Genomic DNA, 18,320 nt, shown 5'->3' on the forward strand with positions numbered 1-18,320 from the left:
TAAATGAGTGCTGACAGGCAACTACACATAGACAAGAACCCACAAATACCCAAGGAAAAATGGCTACCTAAATATGGTCCCCAATCAGAGACAACGATAAACAGCTGCCTCTGATTGGGAACCATATCAGGCCACCATAGACATATATATACCTAGACCTACAAAACCCCTTGATATACAAAAACCCTAGACAAGACAAAAACTAACATACCCACCCTAGTCACACCCTGACCTAACCAAAATAATAAAGAAATCATAGATAACTAAGGTCAGGGCGTGACAATAAACAATGTCAATTAGACAAAAACTTTCAGTTTTCTCTGTTTTCTCATGAATCAGTTCATGCAAATACTGTATAACTTCCTTAAATCATTAAACACAACAGGTGCATATTAGAGACAGGCTAACTGTTTAACTGTTTAATTCCAGCATTCACTTCCAGCATTTTAATCAATGTATTAATTTCCTGCACTAATGTGTTATAATTTACACACTGTGTCATGTTTATTGTGTATACATACATATATATATATATATATATATATATATATATATATATATATATATATATATATATATATATATATATATATATATGTATACACACATACAGTGGGGAGAACAAGTATTTGATACACTGCCGATTTTGCAGGTTTTCCTACTTACAAAGCATGTAGAGGTCTGTAATTTTTATCATAGGTAAAGATGTTTTTTATACAGGTTTCTCATTTATACAGGTAACGAGTTCAAACAGGTGCAGTTAATACAGGTAATGAGTGGAGAACAGGAGGGCTTCTTAAAGAAAAACTAACAGGTCTGTGAGAGTCGGAATTCTTACTGGTTAGTAGGTGATCAAATACTTATGTCATGCAATAAAATGCAAATGAATTACTTAAAAATCATACAATGTGATTTTCTGGATTTTTGTTTTAAATTCCGTCTCACACAGTTGAAGTGTACCTATGATAAAAATGACAGACCTCTACATGCTTTGTAAGTAGGAAAACCTGCAAAATCGTCAGTGTATCCAATACTTGTTCTCCCCACTGTACATATATATGTTTCCTTGACAGAATAATTATTATTCTCTTTGACTGTGCATTTTTGGGGGTCTGTAACCCTGAAGTTGATGACTGTTTTTGTGCTTAACAGTTAGCTAGCAGTTAACAGCTGTTAGCAGCCAATGGCTAGCATTTTCTTACTAGCGATAAAAACAGATGATTGCCATAATTTTTTTGGAAGACATTATTGAATTCTTTAACGTAACAAATCAAACATTACAATTCATTTACATATGGCATTTTATTGAAACGTTTATTTGCTGAAATGTGTGCCGTTGCCCCAGTGGCGGTTCTAGCTTGTATGACTCCCTGGGTGAACCCCCCCAACTGTAATTTTTATTCAGACATTTGGAATAACAAATAAATAACCATAACATTTAAAACTGTATAAATCAAAAAATATATACAAAAATAAGGCTCATAAATATCAAAAAGAAGTAACAAAGACAAATAGAAACAAATTTGTGTTGATTTGGCACTCGAGCATCAATACATTACCCTTCCACCAACACTGTCAACCAAGAGTCAAGACTAAACCAATTCACCTTGGTGGTGTGCAGACTGGTTTTATATTATATTAAACTATATATTCACAGGATTATGAATGAATTGTGGTTTATTTGGTAGCATTTCATAGTGTGACTGATTTGACTAATTGCATTAGCACTATACAAAGTTAGAGGTGCGCTATTTGATAGATTCCCCCGCTCCCCCTACCTCGGGCTTCCAGTGGGGAGACCTGAGGTTAACCTACCCCCGCCCCATCTCGTACTTCTGAGTGGGAGACCTTCCCAGGAAGTAGCCTGCCTAGCTCACAAACTATAATCAGGGCGCCCACTCCGACAAGGTTAATTGACCCACAGTCCCACACGGTGACATGATATCATTGACGTGACGTGACGTGACGTGCAAACGTGCAGGCGCCCCATGCCACCACTGCGTTGCCCGGCCATTTGAAGGGACAGGCGACTATTTAAGACTGAAATTTTATGGTAAACAGTAAATACAAATACTCTTTATTTGTTTTCTGTAGACACATTCTGTGTAATATCCTGTCACAGTAAAAAAAAATAGCTTGCACATTCCCAATACTGCTTTTGCATTATAAAGAGGTTTCATTTGATTCCTCAACCAGGTTTAGGCTCAACATGATTTATTTTCAGCATTATTGAACAGTCTAGATTCTCCTCTACTATGATCAAGACTGCTACTGTTCAACATGACATATACTGGCTCTCTAATTAAAAAGAAAAGCAACCTATTTGAACCTCACTTAAATATGCAATTGTCTTGTTTCTATGCGTGTTTCATCATGTGATGTTGATGGTGATCTGTTCAGCAGGTAGGGGGAACGGGCTGCACGGCTTGACGTGAGCCATAGACTGCATACCAAATTAAATCAAATTGTATTTGTCACGTGCACCAAATACAACACTAATTCCACTAATTAACTTTTAACAAGGCACACATCATTGAAATGCATTCCAGGTGACTGACTACATCATGAAGCTGGTTGAGAGAATGCCAAGAGTGTGCAAAGCTGTCATCAAGGCAAAGGGTGGCTACTTTGAAGAATCTAAAATACATTTTGATTTGTTTAACACTTTTTTTGTTACTACATGATTCCATATGTGTTATTTAATAGTTTTGATGTCTTCACTATTATTCTATTCTAAAATAGTAAAAATAAAAAAAAACACTTGAATGAGTAGGTGTTTCCAAACTTTTGACTGGTACTGTATATATGTATATACCAGTACAGAGTCAATGTGCGGGGACAGAGGTTAGTCGAGGTAATTGAGGTAAAGCGACTATGCATTGAGAATAAACAGAGAGTAGCAGCAGCAGAAAAATGGGGGGGGGGGGGGGGGGGGGTGATGTGCGGTTGCAGAGAGAATAGTCTATGACTAGGGTGGCTGTAGTCTTTGCCAATTTGTAGGGCCTTCCTCTGACACCACCTGGTATAGAGGTCCTGGATGGCGGGAAGCTACTACCCTCTGTTGCACCTTGTTGTCGGAGGCCGAGCAGTTGCCATACCAGGCGGTGATGCAACCAGTCAGAATGCTCTCGATAGTGCAGCTGTAGAACTTTTTGAGGATCTGAGGACCCATGCCAAATCTTTTCAGTCTCCTGAGTGGGAATAGGCGTTGTCGGTGATCAGGCCTACCACTGTTGTGTCATTGGCAAACTTAATGATGGTGTTGGAATCGTGCTTGGCCATGCAGTCATGGGAGAACAGGGAGTACATGACGGGCTGAGCACACACCCCTGAGGAGCCCCCGTGTTGAGGATCTGCGTGGCAGATGTGTTGTTACCTACCCATACCACCTGGGGGCGGCCCGTCAGGATGTCCAGGATCCAGTTGCAGAGGGGGGTGTTTAGTCCCATGGTCCTTAGCTTAGTGATGAGCTTGAGGGCACTATGGTGTTGAACACTGAGCTGTAGTCAATGAATAGCATTCTCACGTACACTACCGTTCAAAAGTTTGGGGTCACTTAGAAATGTCCTTGTTTTTGAAAGAAAAGCATCCCGGAGTCGCCTCTTCACTGTTGACGTTGAGACAGGTGTTTTGAGGGTACCATTTAATGAAGCTGCCAGTTGCGGACTTGTGAAGCATCTGTTTCTCAAACTAGACACTCTAATGTAATTGTCCTCTTGCTCAGTTGTGCACCGGGGCCTCCCATTCCTCTTTCTATTCTGGTTAGAGCCAGTTTGCGCTGTTCTGTGAAGGGAGTAGTAGACAGCGTTGTACGAGATCTTCAGTTTCTTGGCAATTTCTCGCATGGAATAGCCTTCATTTCTCAGAACAAGAATAGACTGACGAGTTTCAGAAGATAGGTCTTTGTTTCTGGCCATTTTGAGCCTGTAATCGAACCCACAAATGCTAATGCTCCAGATACTCAACTAGTCTAAAGAAGGCCAGTTTTATTGCTTCTTTAATCAGAACAACAGTTGTCAGCTGTGATAACATGATTGCAAAAGGGTTTTCTAAAGATCAATTAGCCTTTTAAAATAATAAACTTGGATTAGCTAACACAACGTGCCATTGGAACACATGATTGATGGTGTCACGTCTGCACCCGCTCTTCCCTTCCCCTGGCGCTTGAGGGCGCCAGATTACCCTGCATCACACGTTCCTGCCATCCATCACTCACACATGCCTTCCCTCGTCACTCGCATCAGCGTTATTGGACTCACCTGGACTCACTTATCACATGTTAATTTCCTCCCCTATATTTGTCTGTTCCCTTGCTCTGTTCCCTGCTGCTGCATTGATTGTCTTTTGTCTTAGTTTCTGTTTGCTGATGCTGTGATTGCCTCGTTATATGTCCGTTATAATTAAATGTTTTACTCCCAGGACCTGCTTCGTCTCTCCAGTGTCATTACATGTGACAGATGGTTGCTGATAATGGGCCTCTGTACGCCTACAGTATGTAGATATTACATAAAAAGTCTCACGTTTCCAGCTACAATAGTTATTTACAACATTAACAATGTCTACACTGTATTTCTGATCAATTTTATGAAAATTAGCTTTTCTTTCAAAAACAAGGACATTTCTAAGTGACCCCAAACATTTTAACGGTAGTGTAGGTGTGCCTTTTGTCCAGGTGGGAAAGCGCAGTGTGGAGTGCAATAGAGGGTCGGTAGTCATTTAGGCAGATTACCTTCGTGTTCTTGGGCACAGGGACTATGGTGGTTTGCTTGAAACATGCTGGTATTACAGACTCGGTCAGGGACAGGTTGAAAATGTCAGTGAAGACACATGCCAGTTGGTCAGCGCATGCTCGGAGTACACGTTCTTGTAATCCGTCTGGCCCTGCGGCCTTGTGAATGTTGACCTGTTTAAAGGACTTACTCACATCGGCTACGGAAAGCGTGATCACACAGTCGTCTGGAACAGCTGGTGCTCTCATCATGCATGCTTCAGTGTTGCTTGCCTCTGTCAAGGCTGTTAAAAGGAGAGGACCAAGGTGCAGTGTGGTGAGCGTACATTTTCTTTTATTGAATAAAATGACGCCAAACAAAACAATAAACACTACAAAAACAAACCGTGAAGCTCAAAGGCAAAGTGCCCTAAACAAAGTCAACTTCCCACAAAACCAGGTGGGAAAAAGGGCTACCTAAGTATGGTTCCCAATCAGAGACAACGATAGACAGCTGTCCCTGATTGAGAACCATACCCGGCCAAAACATAGAAATAGAAAATTGTTGCGGGCCCCGGACTGGGCACCCTCGCTGCGGGCCCCGGACTGGAGGCCGTCTCTGGAGGCTCAGGGCTGGAGACCGTCTCTGGAGTGGAGAGACACACAGGAGGTCTGGCTCTGGGAGCAGGCACAGGACACCAGGCTGGGGAGACATACAGGAGGCTTCTTCCTTGGCCGAGGCACCGGATACATTGGGCCGTGGAGGCGCACTGGTGGTCTCGAGCGCAGAGCTGGCACAACCTGTTCTGGCTGGATGCCCACTTCCACCCGGCAAATGTGGGACGCTGGCACCGAGCACACCGGCCTGTGAATGCTCAACCGATACACAGTGCGGATCACACCATAGCACGTGGCCTAACCAGTAAATGCTCGCCACAGTAAGTACGGGGAGTTGGCTCAGGTCTCCAACCTGACTCAGCCACACCCCATGTGCCCCCCCCCCCAAAAAAAAAATTGGGGGGCTGCCTCTCGGGCTTCCTTGCCAGCCGTGTTCCATCATAACGCTGCCGCTCCGCCTTAGCTGCCTCCAGTTCCTCCCTTGGACGGCGATACTCCCCAGCCTGCCTCCAGGGTCCCTTACCATCCAGGATCTCTTCCCATGTCCAGGAGTCCTCTCTACCACGCTGCTTGGTCCTTTGGTGGTGGGAAGTTCTGTCACGGCTGTTAAAAGGAGAGGACCAAGGTGCAGCGTTGTAAGCGTACATTTTCTTTCATTTAATAAAGATTACGCCAAACAAAACAATAAACACTACAAAAACAAACCGTGAAGCTCAAAGGCAAAGTGCCCTAAACAAAGTCAACTTCCCACAAAACCAGGTGGGAAAAAGGGCTACCTAAGTATGGTTCCCAATCAGAGACAACGATAGACAGCTGTTCCTTATTGAGAACCATACCCAGCCAAAACATAGAAATAGAAAATCATAGAAAAACAAAACATAGAATGCCCACCCCAAATCACACCCTGACCAAACCAAAAAGAGACATAAAAAGGATCTCTAAGGTCAGGGCGTGACAGCCTCGAAGCGCGCATAGAATTCATTTAACTCATCTGGTAGGCTCATGTCACTAGGCAGCTCGCGGCTGTGCTTCCCTTTGTAGTCCGTAATAGTTTGGAAGCCCTGCCACATGCGATGAGCATCGGAGCCGGTGTAGTACGATTCAATCTTAGTCCTGTATTGACACTTTGCCGGTTTGAGGGTTCGTCGGAGGGAATAACGGGATGTCTTATAAGCTTCCGGGTTAGAGTCCCACTCCTTGAAAGCAGCAGCTCTACCCTTTAGCTCAGTGCGGATGTTGCCTGTAATCCACGGTCACTGTGAGGATGACGTCATTGATGCACTTATTGATGAAGCCAGTGACTGCCCTAAAAATTGTCAAAGACCCCAGCCACCCCAGTCAGAGACTGTTCTCTCTACTACAGCATGGCAAGCAGTACTGGAGTGCCAAGTCTTGGACAAAAAGGTTTCTCAACAGTTTTTACCAACCAAGCCATAAGACTCCTGAACAAGTAATCAAATGGCTACCCAGAATATTTGCATTGTGTGCCCCCCCCAACCCCTCTTTTAAGCTGCTGCTACTCTCTGTTTATCATATATGCATAGTCACTTTAACTATACATTCATGTACATACTACCTCAATTGGGCCGACCAACTAGTGCTCCCACACATTGGCTAACCGGGCTATCGGCATTGTGTCCCGCCACCCACCAACCCCTCTTTAACGCTACTGCTACTCTCTGTTCATCATATATGCATAGTCACTTTAACCATATCTTCATGTACATACTACCTCAATCAGCCTGACTAACCGGTGTCTGTATGTAGCCTCGCTAGTGTTATTTTTCACTGTTGTTTTATTTCTTTACTTACCTATTGTTCACCTAATATCTTTTTTGCACTATTGCTCAGTAAGTAAGCATTTCACTGTAAGGTCTACACCTGTTGTATTCGGCGTGCGTGACCAATACTCTTTCATATGATTTGACATGGTGTTCTCCTCAATGCCATCGGCCGAATCCCGGAACATATTCCAGTCTGTGCTAGCAAAACAGTCCTGTAGCTTAGCATCTGCATCATCTGACCACTTCCGTATTGAGCGAGTCACTGGTACTTCTTGCTTTAGTTTTTGCTTGTCAGCAGGAATCAGGAGGATAGAATTATGGTCAGATTTGCCAAATGGAGGGTGAGGGAGAGCTTTGTGGGGTAAGGATGGTCTAGAGTTTTTTCCCCTTGGGTTGAACATGTAACATGCTGGTAGAAATGAGGTAAAACGGATTTAAGTTTCCCCGCATTAAAGTCCCTGGCCACTAAGAGAACACCTCTGGATGAGCATTTTCTTTTTTGCTTATGGCCTTATACAGCTTGTGAGTGCTGTCTTAGTGCTAGCATCGGTTTGGGGTGGTAAATAGACAGCTATGAAAAATATAGGCGAGCATAACCTCGAGACTTCCTTAATATTAGATTTCGTGCACCAGCTGTTGACACAGACCGCCACCCCTTGTCTTACCCGAGACAGCTGTTCTATCTTGCCGATGCACAGGAAACCCAGCCAGCTGTATGTTATTCATGTCGTCATTCAGCCACGACTCGGTGAAACATAAGATATTACATGTACAAAATAAGTTACAAATAACGCGCAAAAAACACACACAATAGAACATATTGGTTAGGAGGACGTAAAACGGTAGCAATCTCCTCCGACGCCTCTCACTGCTCCCTATAAAGTGCACTAATTTTTACCACAGCCCTGCTTGAAGGCAGTGCACTACATAATTAATAGGGTGTCATTTGGCATGCGTCCATACTGACCTATAACACCTATGGCATCACCCGCACAGATCAATTTGAGACTCAATCAGGGGTTGAGAATGAGCTGAAGACTCGTCTCTCATAACCCATACATAATTCATCCCTTCTTTTCTTTCTTTCGTGATGGGAAGAAAAATAAACCCTTTTATTTTCCAGACAGATCTGTACTTGCCCTTTGTTAATGCATCCAGTGGAAAATACTTGATCCATTAACTCAGAATGAGGAGAGCAACGTCCATATAGTTCAGGTAGGAAAACACATGGAGTCAGTACAACCTCATATGAGAGAAATACTGGTCAAATACATGTGTACATGCATGCTTGAAATGATCAATATGGATGCTTCCATAGTCCAATAGGGGGCTTCCACGCCTATGGGAGTGTAAAATATTTTTGGTATGTCAGATTGTTGTGGCAATTCTCACATAGAAACTTCATTGCAGGAAGAATCACAAACCATTTTTGAGAAAACCATGATGAAAGTGGCAATTTTAGGCCCTTTTTAGACCTATACATGCCTCTTGTAAGACCCTAAAATCTGTGAACCATACATGATACAGACACTATCTTTGCGTCATTATTCTCCTCATATTGTGCTCTAAAATATCAAGTATACTGTATGTCTTTACTCTTGATTCTGAAATAAAAAATGTCACATTCATTTATTCAACGTAAAAAATATTAATATGAATATCTCAAAACTACCCTTTTTGATTTGATACATTTTAAGACATTATTTTGAACAATTTACTCTACAAATATGGGGCGGCAGGTAGGTTAGTGGTTAGAGCGTTGGGCCAGAAACCGAAAGGTTGCTGTATCGAATCCCCGAGCTGACAAGGTAAAAATCTGTAGTTCCACCCCTGAACAAGGCAGTTAAGCCACTGTTCCCCGGTAGGCCGTCATTGTAAATAAGAATGTGTTCTTAACTGAACTGCCTAGTTAAATAAAGGTTCAATAAAGAAATACATCACATTTCCAGAGTGGGCTCTTTGCTAATTCTGAAGGTATTATCAATTGTATGAGTACCACCAACACAGTGAATGGGAAAATAGATTCAAAGGGAACTCCCTCTGCTGGTGACTTGCTGAATGTGCAATCCTAAAGGAGGGCTGTGATTGGTTAATGACCTATAATGTCAATTTCTATGTATAAAATGGGTCAAATCATTAAAAGTACCAGAGAGCCCACTCTGGAAATGTGATCTGTTTGAGGAGCATATTGTTACAAACCATATGTAAAAAAAAATTAATGCCTGCGCTACAGACGTCTATATCAGTCTTTTCTACTTTTGTGAGTTTTGTTTTATATATATTTTTTAAAATCCGATTTTTCATGGGGTGCTGCATCACCCTCAGCACCCCTACTTCCCGTGGCTATGGCTACATACATACATTCTGTCTGGCTCTCTAATCCCACTCAGAATCTGGAAGGAGTACATTAATTATAGACAAAAAGCAGAAGTACAAAAGCAGGGAGCGGTCCTTTGAAGATGTAGACCTAAATGTCACCCAGCAGCTTTGAAGTTTCTGGGCTGACTTTGTCTCTCTGTTAGAATACATAAAACACTCTAAAACAGAAAGACAGAAGTCCCAGCACCCGGCTTTGAAGGGACATTTCATGTTGGCTCCAACCATCAAACGAGAGTTGAACCCTCTCCTGCTCGCCTCGTACCGTAACCTTATGGAGATACCTCTAACTTTCTATACCAAGCAGCCATTGTACTGTATGTACCAATATGATTCTATCACTCACTCAGTCAGGACACAGTGACATTTGTGAATCACACTGTAGAACATATTGTGTACAGATGTAGCATCTTAATTTGATCACCCTGTTGCAGGTGAAATGTCCTGTAATGCAGGAAATGTAAAAATTGTAGTGTATTTGAGGTTAAAAAAGTTCTGAAGTAATTTCCACTTTGAAATGTCAGACTTGATTTTCCCTTACAAAAAATGTGTCAACCCCTAGATTATTTTCCGGATGTAGCAAACTGGCTCAAATTAAGATCCTACATCTGTATCACAGGAGGCTGCTGAGGGAAGAACGGCTCATAATAATAGCCGGAATGGCGCAATAGCCGGAATGGCATCAAACACCTGGAAACCATGTGTTTGATGTATTTGATACCCTTCCACCTATTCCGATCTAGTCATTACCATTACCGTTCTCCCCAATTAAGGTGCCACCAACCTCCTGTGATCTGTATATCTATTAAACTGATAACATAATGTTGAAGCCATCAATCATTGTGTTACTCATTCAAGGTCAACATTAATATTTTACTAAATGAAGAAATTACAATAAATATTTCTTATTCTGAGAACAGTATAGTACATATGGATACTGTACATTTCATCTTTGTAGTAGCCTACTGTATATATGCAACTTAATTTACAACATACTGTATAATACAGACCGCATTAGTCTGTGTGTCTTGACTATATGAAGGTTTTTCGAGGCGAACACAGCTAGCTGGCTATTTGCAGCAGGCAGGCAGACAGTCTAATCCTAGTGAGTCACTCTCCTCTCCTCTCCTCTCCTCTCCTCTCCTCTCCTCTCCTCTCCTCTCCTCTCCTCTCCTCTCCTCTCCTCTCCTCTGAGGAGTGGATAAGGTGATGTAGAGAACAGAACAGCACTTGAATGCGGCTGTAATCAAGGTCCATACGCTGAAGTGGGCCAATCAATTCAGCTGTCTGCTTCTGTTCTCATCAGGGATCTCAGAGCCCACTAAGAGAAGCTGGATACTGCCTACAGATGTAGGATCTTAATTTGAGCAAGTTTGCTAAAGCAGGAAAATAATCATGCAGCAACAGGAAATATGAAATATTACGTGGATTATAATTAATGGAAATTTTTTGAACGGGTTGATACATTATTTCGTTAGGGCAAATCAAGTCTGACATTTCAAAGTGAAAATTACACAATTTACAAGCCTTTACAAGCCTTTTAAACCTTGAATACACCCCAGGTTTGAAATTCTCAGCATCAAAATAGTGATCAAATTAAGATCCTATATTTGTACTCAGGCCACCAAAGGTGAGCGAACAACAGGAGCATTTTATTAGCCTTTAATAACATTCTTCACTGGAGTGAGAGAGAGAGAGACAGAGAAGCCAGACTAGGAAGTTTGGAGGAACATGGCTTTATTACACACCCAGAGAGAAGACTCTGTCATGTCTGACATGAAGAGGGCCTCAATCATATGGGGGTATAATCCATCCTGCAGTAAGAAAATAGTGATAGTGATGGAATGCTAAGTCCCAAACGGGGGTTGTGTATACAAATCTGAAATCCTCAGATTCAGTTCAGATTCAGAGCTTGTGATTGGAGGAAGCATGGGAAAGTTATGCTGCTTTAAAAGTTGCTAAACGTGTTATCCCACTTAGGATACCAGTAGGAGAAAATGCCCTTGAACGATTTGTTGAGTGCTAGAGAGGTCTTCTTTTTTTACACCCATCTCTTTAAGAATTCACATGTAAACACATGGCCAACAGTCAGCATGGTCATCACCTCCATTATTTCAGCCAATCACGGCTAACTAGGCTCATAATCTAACATTTGAATTCATATTTACGGATCCCATACAAGTTTGTAATGAAGGCACATGTTCAAGAAGGTATTTCTGCCCTACATGTTGTGTTATGTTATGTCATCATCTTCATTACAGGAACTAGGCCGACATCCAAGCTTAGAGTATTCATTTACACATCCCACACATACTGCATTTTTCGCACAGAGAAACAGACCGCAGCGACACGGAAGCTTCCCTCTCCCTCTCCAAGCCAGCCAGTCCATTGCCTGCCCTGGAATGATGCAAGCGTGCTGCAAGTGTGGAGTCAGGCAGCAGAGCCAGCAGAGAGCTCCAGTCAGTCAAGCCATCTGCAGCACAAATGGGACCCTATTCCCTAATATAGTGCACTACTTTTGACCAAAGCCCTGGTCAAAAGTGGTGCACTACATTCGGAAATAGGGTGCCATCTGTAGGAGGCATGAAGCCTGAGCTGAAGCTGGAGTTCCAGGAGCAGGGCCAACACAGAGGTTGCATCCCAAATGCCCCCTATTCCCTACATAGTGCACTTCTTTTAACCATAGCCCTATGGGCCCTGGTCAAAAGTAGTGCACTGTATAGGGAATAGGGTGCCATTTGGGATACACCCAGAGTAGAGCTGCCAGCTGTGAGAGAGAGGGACCCTGAGAGGTCTGCCCAGAGAGGGCTGGCTGAGGACCATGACGCCCACGCTACCACCGCTGCTAAACAAACTCAGCTTCCACACAACACCTGTGATGATCCACCCTCTTCACAGCAGGACCCACAGATGCTCCCAAAGCTCTAGAGGATTCCACCCCCCACCCCAGCTCTCTCTGAAGTCAGACCAAAATAACCACAAGCAACTCTGAACTGCAGGGGACACAAAGGATCGAGGTCTCACTTGTAGTGATTTCTCAGAAATCACAAAACACAACCACCACGCATACGCCGATAGACAATAGAGATAACGCACCACACTGTGTCACAACAAATGACATCAATAAACAACTGTTTTTGTCATTTCATTTTCCCCCAATTTGATTTTGAGCACATTTTGGCCAACAGGTTGCTATTAGCTACTAGCTAGAGAAAATCCAGAATTGATTATCCTTCAGCATGAGATGAGAATTGATCAACAGGCAAACTAAATGAAGTTAACTTCAATGGATCTGGTGGCTCCTGTAGGGCTTAAGTGGGCCCATAGTCCCATTGGGGAGACTTGTTTCCAATGAAATCACACAGGAAATCAATGGAGACAATTAAAGGAGTGAATCCAAACAGAAAGTGCTGATGACAAAGTCAGGGTTTGTCCAAAATGACACCCAATTCCCCATACAGTGTACTACTTTTGACCCCCTTTTGCACTAACTCTTTTGACTCTTTTGATCACATACGCTGCTGCTACTGGTTATTGTCCTGTAGCCTAGTCACTTTACCCACTACCTATATGTACATATCTACCTCAATTACCTCATACCCCTGCACATCGACTCAGTACTGCTATCCCGCGCATATAACAAAGTTATCGTTACTCATTGTGTATATACTCCTCGTGTTATTATGCTTCTATATTTTTTCAGTATGTTTCTCTCTGCATTGTTGGGAAAGGCCCGTAAGTAAGCATTTCACTGCTGGTCTTACGAAGCATGTGACAAATAAAATTTGATTTGGATTTGATTTGGGACTGAGCGGCTACTGATGATGATTATGTGAAAGGTCACCAAGGATCAGCTGGCTTGGGGGGGAGTAGTATGTTTTATACACTAATGTGTTAAGCTTCTGTATATTGTATGGTTAAAACAGACAAGCATACAGAGATCTAGGAAGATGACAAAATGCTATGTTATTTGGAACTTTTCAAGGAAGAAGTAAAAGCACGTGACTTCTCTCAGATAATGCAGAAAGATCAAGCTGATGATAATGAAAACCAGAGAAGCATCATTACCACAAGATTTGTAATACAATGTCACAAATCTCACGTTGCACATCAACATCATGTGCATATACAGTCACATGGATGACAATAAATCACGTTAAACAGGTATACATAGTATTTATTCAATTTCTCTCTGCAGCAGAACACACATACTTAGGGTAAGTGAGTGCCCTAAAAGCTAAGCCCTAAGACTGAGCCAACCAGAGGTTGAAGGCTTTCCTCACATCAGGGAGAAGAGAACTTAGGTAGATAAACCACATTACTTTTTCCTAAAGAGCCAGCTAATAAGATTTGACATTTTAACAAGTGTTAAAGCTGGAGTGAAGGTCAGAGCTGTCAGTATTATGAGATCTATGCTAAACCACTCAACCGTGAAAAGAGAGAGAAAAAATACAACCAACGGTCTTTGTAATGATCAGAGGAATTGGGGTCTCATTTCAACTCCGGTGATCAGAAATGACTCATGGTTCATAGTATATTCAAGGCCATCAAGGTTAGGACTACCAGATACAGGGAGTGAATGGGAGTGAATAGGAATGTGTCTTAAAGTAAACACTGCCCAACTGAAAGTGTTGCATCTACTGTTTAGTGTTTACTCTGGTTGAATACCAGTGCCCAAAACAACACCGCTCTACAGAGCTGTCTGCATAAGTGAGGAACTGACAGAAGAAAAACTGGTTTGATAGATGTATGTGAACTTGATCAGAATGATCAGAATTTCCTTGCTTTTTAAAAAGTGTGTCAAACATAGAAACTCAGCCATTCACCGATACCACTTTGCGAGGGAAAACCGCCTTCATAACTTATTGAACTGTTTGTGACCTCTGTGACACAGAATTATTTCCATGTCAAGACACAAATCAAACCTCAGATATTACATTCAGCCAGTGAATGAGTAACTAGCTATTGTCAGGGAAGACAATGGATGTTCTCCTCTTCATAGAAAACACAGGGAGGTCAGTTTAATGGTCAATAATACACATTCAGTCAAACCAGTTAGGCCATTAAAAATATCTTTGACTAAATAACATTTTAAGTGGATACAGTTTGTAGACAACTCATTTCTGCATTCTATTGTGGACTTTATTGGGGACCTTGCTTAATGTGCTAATTGCGCGGCTGGCTGGCCTGACCCTGACCTCCAGCCAATTGAGGAGCCTGGTTCTCACGGCCGAGACGCACCACTGGAAGTGGTTTTTGGGCCTGCCACTCCATGGCTCCACAGCGTGCATGAATAGGCCTGACAATGAGGGTCATCACCCCGCTGCTCACCATCTTGACACCCCCCCCTGACAATAGCCTTGCCTGGCCCTGGGTTCCTAACAATGGCCGGGTATGCGTGACAGGAGTTCCACGAGCTCCACTCCAGGGTTCTTTACTCAGCAGGCCAGGGCAATACAGGGCAGGCCAGGGCAGGCCAGGGGTTGAGTCCCAAATTGCACCATATTCCCTATATAGTGCACTACTTCTGACCAGAGCCATATGGGCCCTGGTCAAAAATAGTCCACTAGATATTTAGGGAACAGGGTGCCATTTGCGACACAGCTAGGGCCGTGCTGCTGCACCCCAGAATACCAGCACAGTCCTCCGCCCTCCTCCACTCTGGCCCGGGACGGCCAGGAGGCTGGCTCTCTATCGATCCAGTATTGTTCACATGGAGCAGAAGAATGCTAATGTTCTATGAGGTAACACTGACTCCTTTGTCCAGTGTCCAGCCAGTCCAAGGCTGCATCCCAAGGTCCTGGTAAAAAATAGTGCACTGTATAGGGAATAGGGTGCCATTTGGGACACAGCCCAACATTTTTTTAATGTATCTTATAATAATGGTATGATAACACACCTTATTTATGGTAGCTATGATGTCATATTGAAATCTCTTACAGTGCCATTTAAATTAAATAATGCGAAGATGATTAAAATTGTATCATTTAAGTTTTGTCTCCAACTGCTTAAAACATGGGCACACAGATTTCTCCAATGCGTCTGGAAGAAACTGTAAAATGATGATAAAATGATGCCATTACAATAGCCTTGTAATGCTTAACGTCTCAGAAAAACCACATCAACTGGGGCTATTGAAATAATCTTTGCCGATACTCTTGTTGAATATGACAAATTATGCTTTAGAGACAGCAGCACACCCACACTACTGCACTTAAGTTAAGAGGCAGCCGTATTTCATTTCAAGTGCGGTTCTGTCAACTGCATTAATACGAATAAAGGCTCATCCATGACCTCTCAAAACAAGTTAGTCCGGGGCTGGAAATGAGAAACGAGGACACGAACACGAACAATAGCACTTGTGAAACAGGACGGGGGTAGCCATTACACAATCACTTGATCAAGAGTGTGGAGTTCAATTATCAAAACTGTCATCACTAGACGAAGGGGAAAAAACTAGATTTATCTATTCAAGCTAAACTTACTTTGACAGAGCAATTTCCCTGTGTGTGTGTGTGTGTGTGTGTGTGTGTGTGTGTGTGTGTGTGTGTGTGTGTGTGTGTGTGTGTGTGTGTGTGTGTGTGTGTGTGTGTGTGTGTGTGTGTGTGTGTGTGTGTGTGTGTGTGTCTGTCCCCTGCTACATAGGTGAAATTGCCACGGGGGATCCCCCCAATATTCAGAACAGGTCGATTCGTCTCCCCAATAATGTATAAAACAAAATGTAAATGGGTGCCCCCGACCTCCCGATATCACATTAACACGTCATAGGCAATGGCAAAATGTGGAGAATTGCAGATAATTAGCTTTAACGGTCGACTTTGGGCACAAAAAACAGTCTAACTCCTCAATTTTCAAACAGAAATGGGGTGTGCCTTTGGTGGTTCATCGATATGTCATTCTGGTCATGCATGCTGCAACCCACGTAACTAGTTCATTAGCTAAGCTAGCCACTTGTAGCTAGCCAGTAACTCCTCCAGTATGTATTGATGTCATTTCACAGGATTTGTTTTTGGAGGGAAGCTGAGATCGGAAAGAAATGGCACTAAAGCCAAATAGCCAACAAATATTTTAAGCATTAAATGACCTGGTATGATGGTGCATTGATCAGTTATACAGTTTAAAGCTGTTATTTTTGCGTTTTTTTCTCCAAAAGTCGACCTTTAAAGTAACTGTCCAGTGTTTCTAGATTTCTATGAAATTTGAACTATAGTTCAAACTAATTACAATATGAGTGAAGTAGTTTTCCTTCCCAAAAATAGTAATTAAGTATGTTAAAAAGCAGCTGTGTTGAAATGGTGTGGGCGTACCCCAAAAGCAGAATGGTGTGGGTGTATACGGTCACAAAAAATATTAATGCGAGTAGACCGCTGATTGGCCAGACATTATCCCCTATGAGAAAATAGCAAGCATTTTTGAATTGGTCTGTTTGTTTGTTAAGGTGGTAATTTTTCTCCAATTTATGCTTTGTCCACAAATACCAGTATAGGATGAGTCAACAACATTATTTGGGTATGAGTTGACAGAATATTAACTTTTAAAAGTGACATTTTCACTGGACAGTTACATTAGAACTGCAACATTTTCTGTCAGCGTCATGGCAAAATGTGTAGAGTAGCTGGAAATTAGCTTTAAAACTGCAAACATTTATCTCATCCTCATGGCAAAATGTGAAGAATAGCATGAGATTAGCTATAAAACAGAAAAGGTTTCTCTCTGCCCCATTGCAAAATGTGCAGGGAGTCAGCTGTTTTCCCCCAAAAAATCAGTTTTCCCTAAAAACGAAATGTTTAATTTTGGGGGGGGTTGGGGGCCCTTCCACTTTTATTGTGTTTTCCCCTCAAAATACCCCTCAAGAGAGGCATAATAAATCAAACTGTGTAGAATTGCTGGAAATGCGTTTTAAATGTCGGGGGTGGAGGACCCCCCCCTACTGTTCGCCCCCACCCCCCCAATATCTACACTACAATTTTGCCATTGGTATGATATGTTACAAATTCCAATTCGTGGGGGAAAACATTATCTTCTTATATAAATATAAATATTTTCTCATAACTGTTGAAGCAGCCTTGTATGTTTATCAGTAATGATAACTATATACAAATACAGCTATTCTCTCCTTTCCTTGGGGGTTCTTTGACAATGCATACCTGTATTTCACTCACCAGAGAAGAGTTGTGATTGGTGCAAGGGAGGCTTCCTAATAACGCTTACGGATGTCACTTAGATTTGACTCTTTCTCCCGACAGCACATCTCCATTATCAGAGGTCTATACAGAGAATTTTCAGTATGGAGCTATAAAAACTGTGGACCAGTTCTCTGAGAGTAAACAACAAAATCTTGGATATTTGAAAAAGCTAAAATGTCCATTTCAGTTCCAACATGCTCCACTAAAGCACAAGAGATTGCTTTTTTTGCAATATATATATATAACATTTAGCTATCAGAGCAGCTCAGACCTACCTGCTACGTTGGCCACATCTGCAGTGCTGACATTCTGGGTATTAGGTCGTACTCTGAAGGTCACAGCTGGGCCCACCACTCTGTAAAAAAAAACACACACAGTGAGATGAGACATTCCAAACATGATCAACGAGAAATATTTTTTTTTTCATGGTGGTAAAGCATTGTTTTTCTGCCCTCTTGCCTTACAAAGAACAGACCAGGTCATTAACCCAATGAGTCTTCTAACCCCTTTTAAACATTGTGTGTTTGAGCTACAGACTTCTGTGTAATTAACGGGGGCTGAGCTAGAGCGTTGTTTGTGAGACAAGGGCAGATCCCGAAGGGGCCCAGGGCCATGTCTTTTTACAAACACGCCCATAGAGGCAAAATG

At 42.3% G+C, this 18,320-nt stretch overlaps 1 protein-coding gene across 4 annotated transcripts in view; it reads right to left on the reverse strand.

Moving 5' to 3' along the window:
* The window catches only part of LOC139550838 (receptor-type tyrosine-protein phosphatase N2-like), a 144,659-nt gene that overhangs the window by 76,645 nt on the left and 49,694 nt on the right, over positions 1 to 18,320 (reverse strand). For all 4 annotated transcript variants that reach the window (XM_071362035.1, XM_071362034.1, XM_071362036.1 and 1 more), the window contains one exon: positions 17,948 to 18,027. In XM_071362035.1, the coding sequence (XP_071218136.1) occupies positions 17,948 to 18,027 (80 nt within the window). The remainder of the gene's footprint in view (positions 1 to 17,947; positions 18,028 to 18,320) is intronic.

The sequence above is a fragment of the Salvelinus alpinus genome, chromosome 23 (genome assembly GCF_045679555.1).
Source record: "Salvelinus alpinus chromosome 23, SLU_Salpinus.1, whole genome shotgun sequence".
Lineage (NCBI taxonomy): Eukaryota > Metazoa > Chordata > Actinopteri > Salmoniformes > Salmonidae > Salvelinus > Salvelinus alpinus.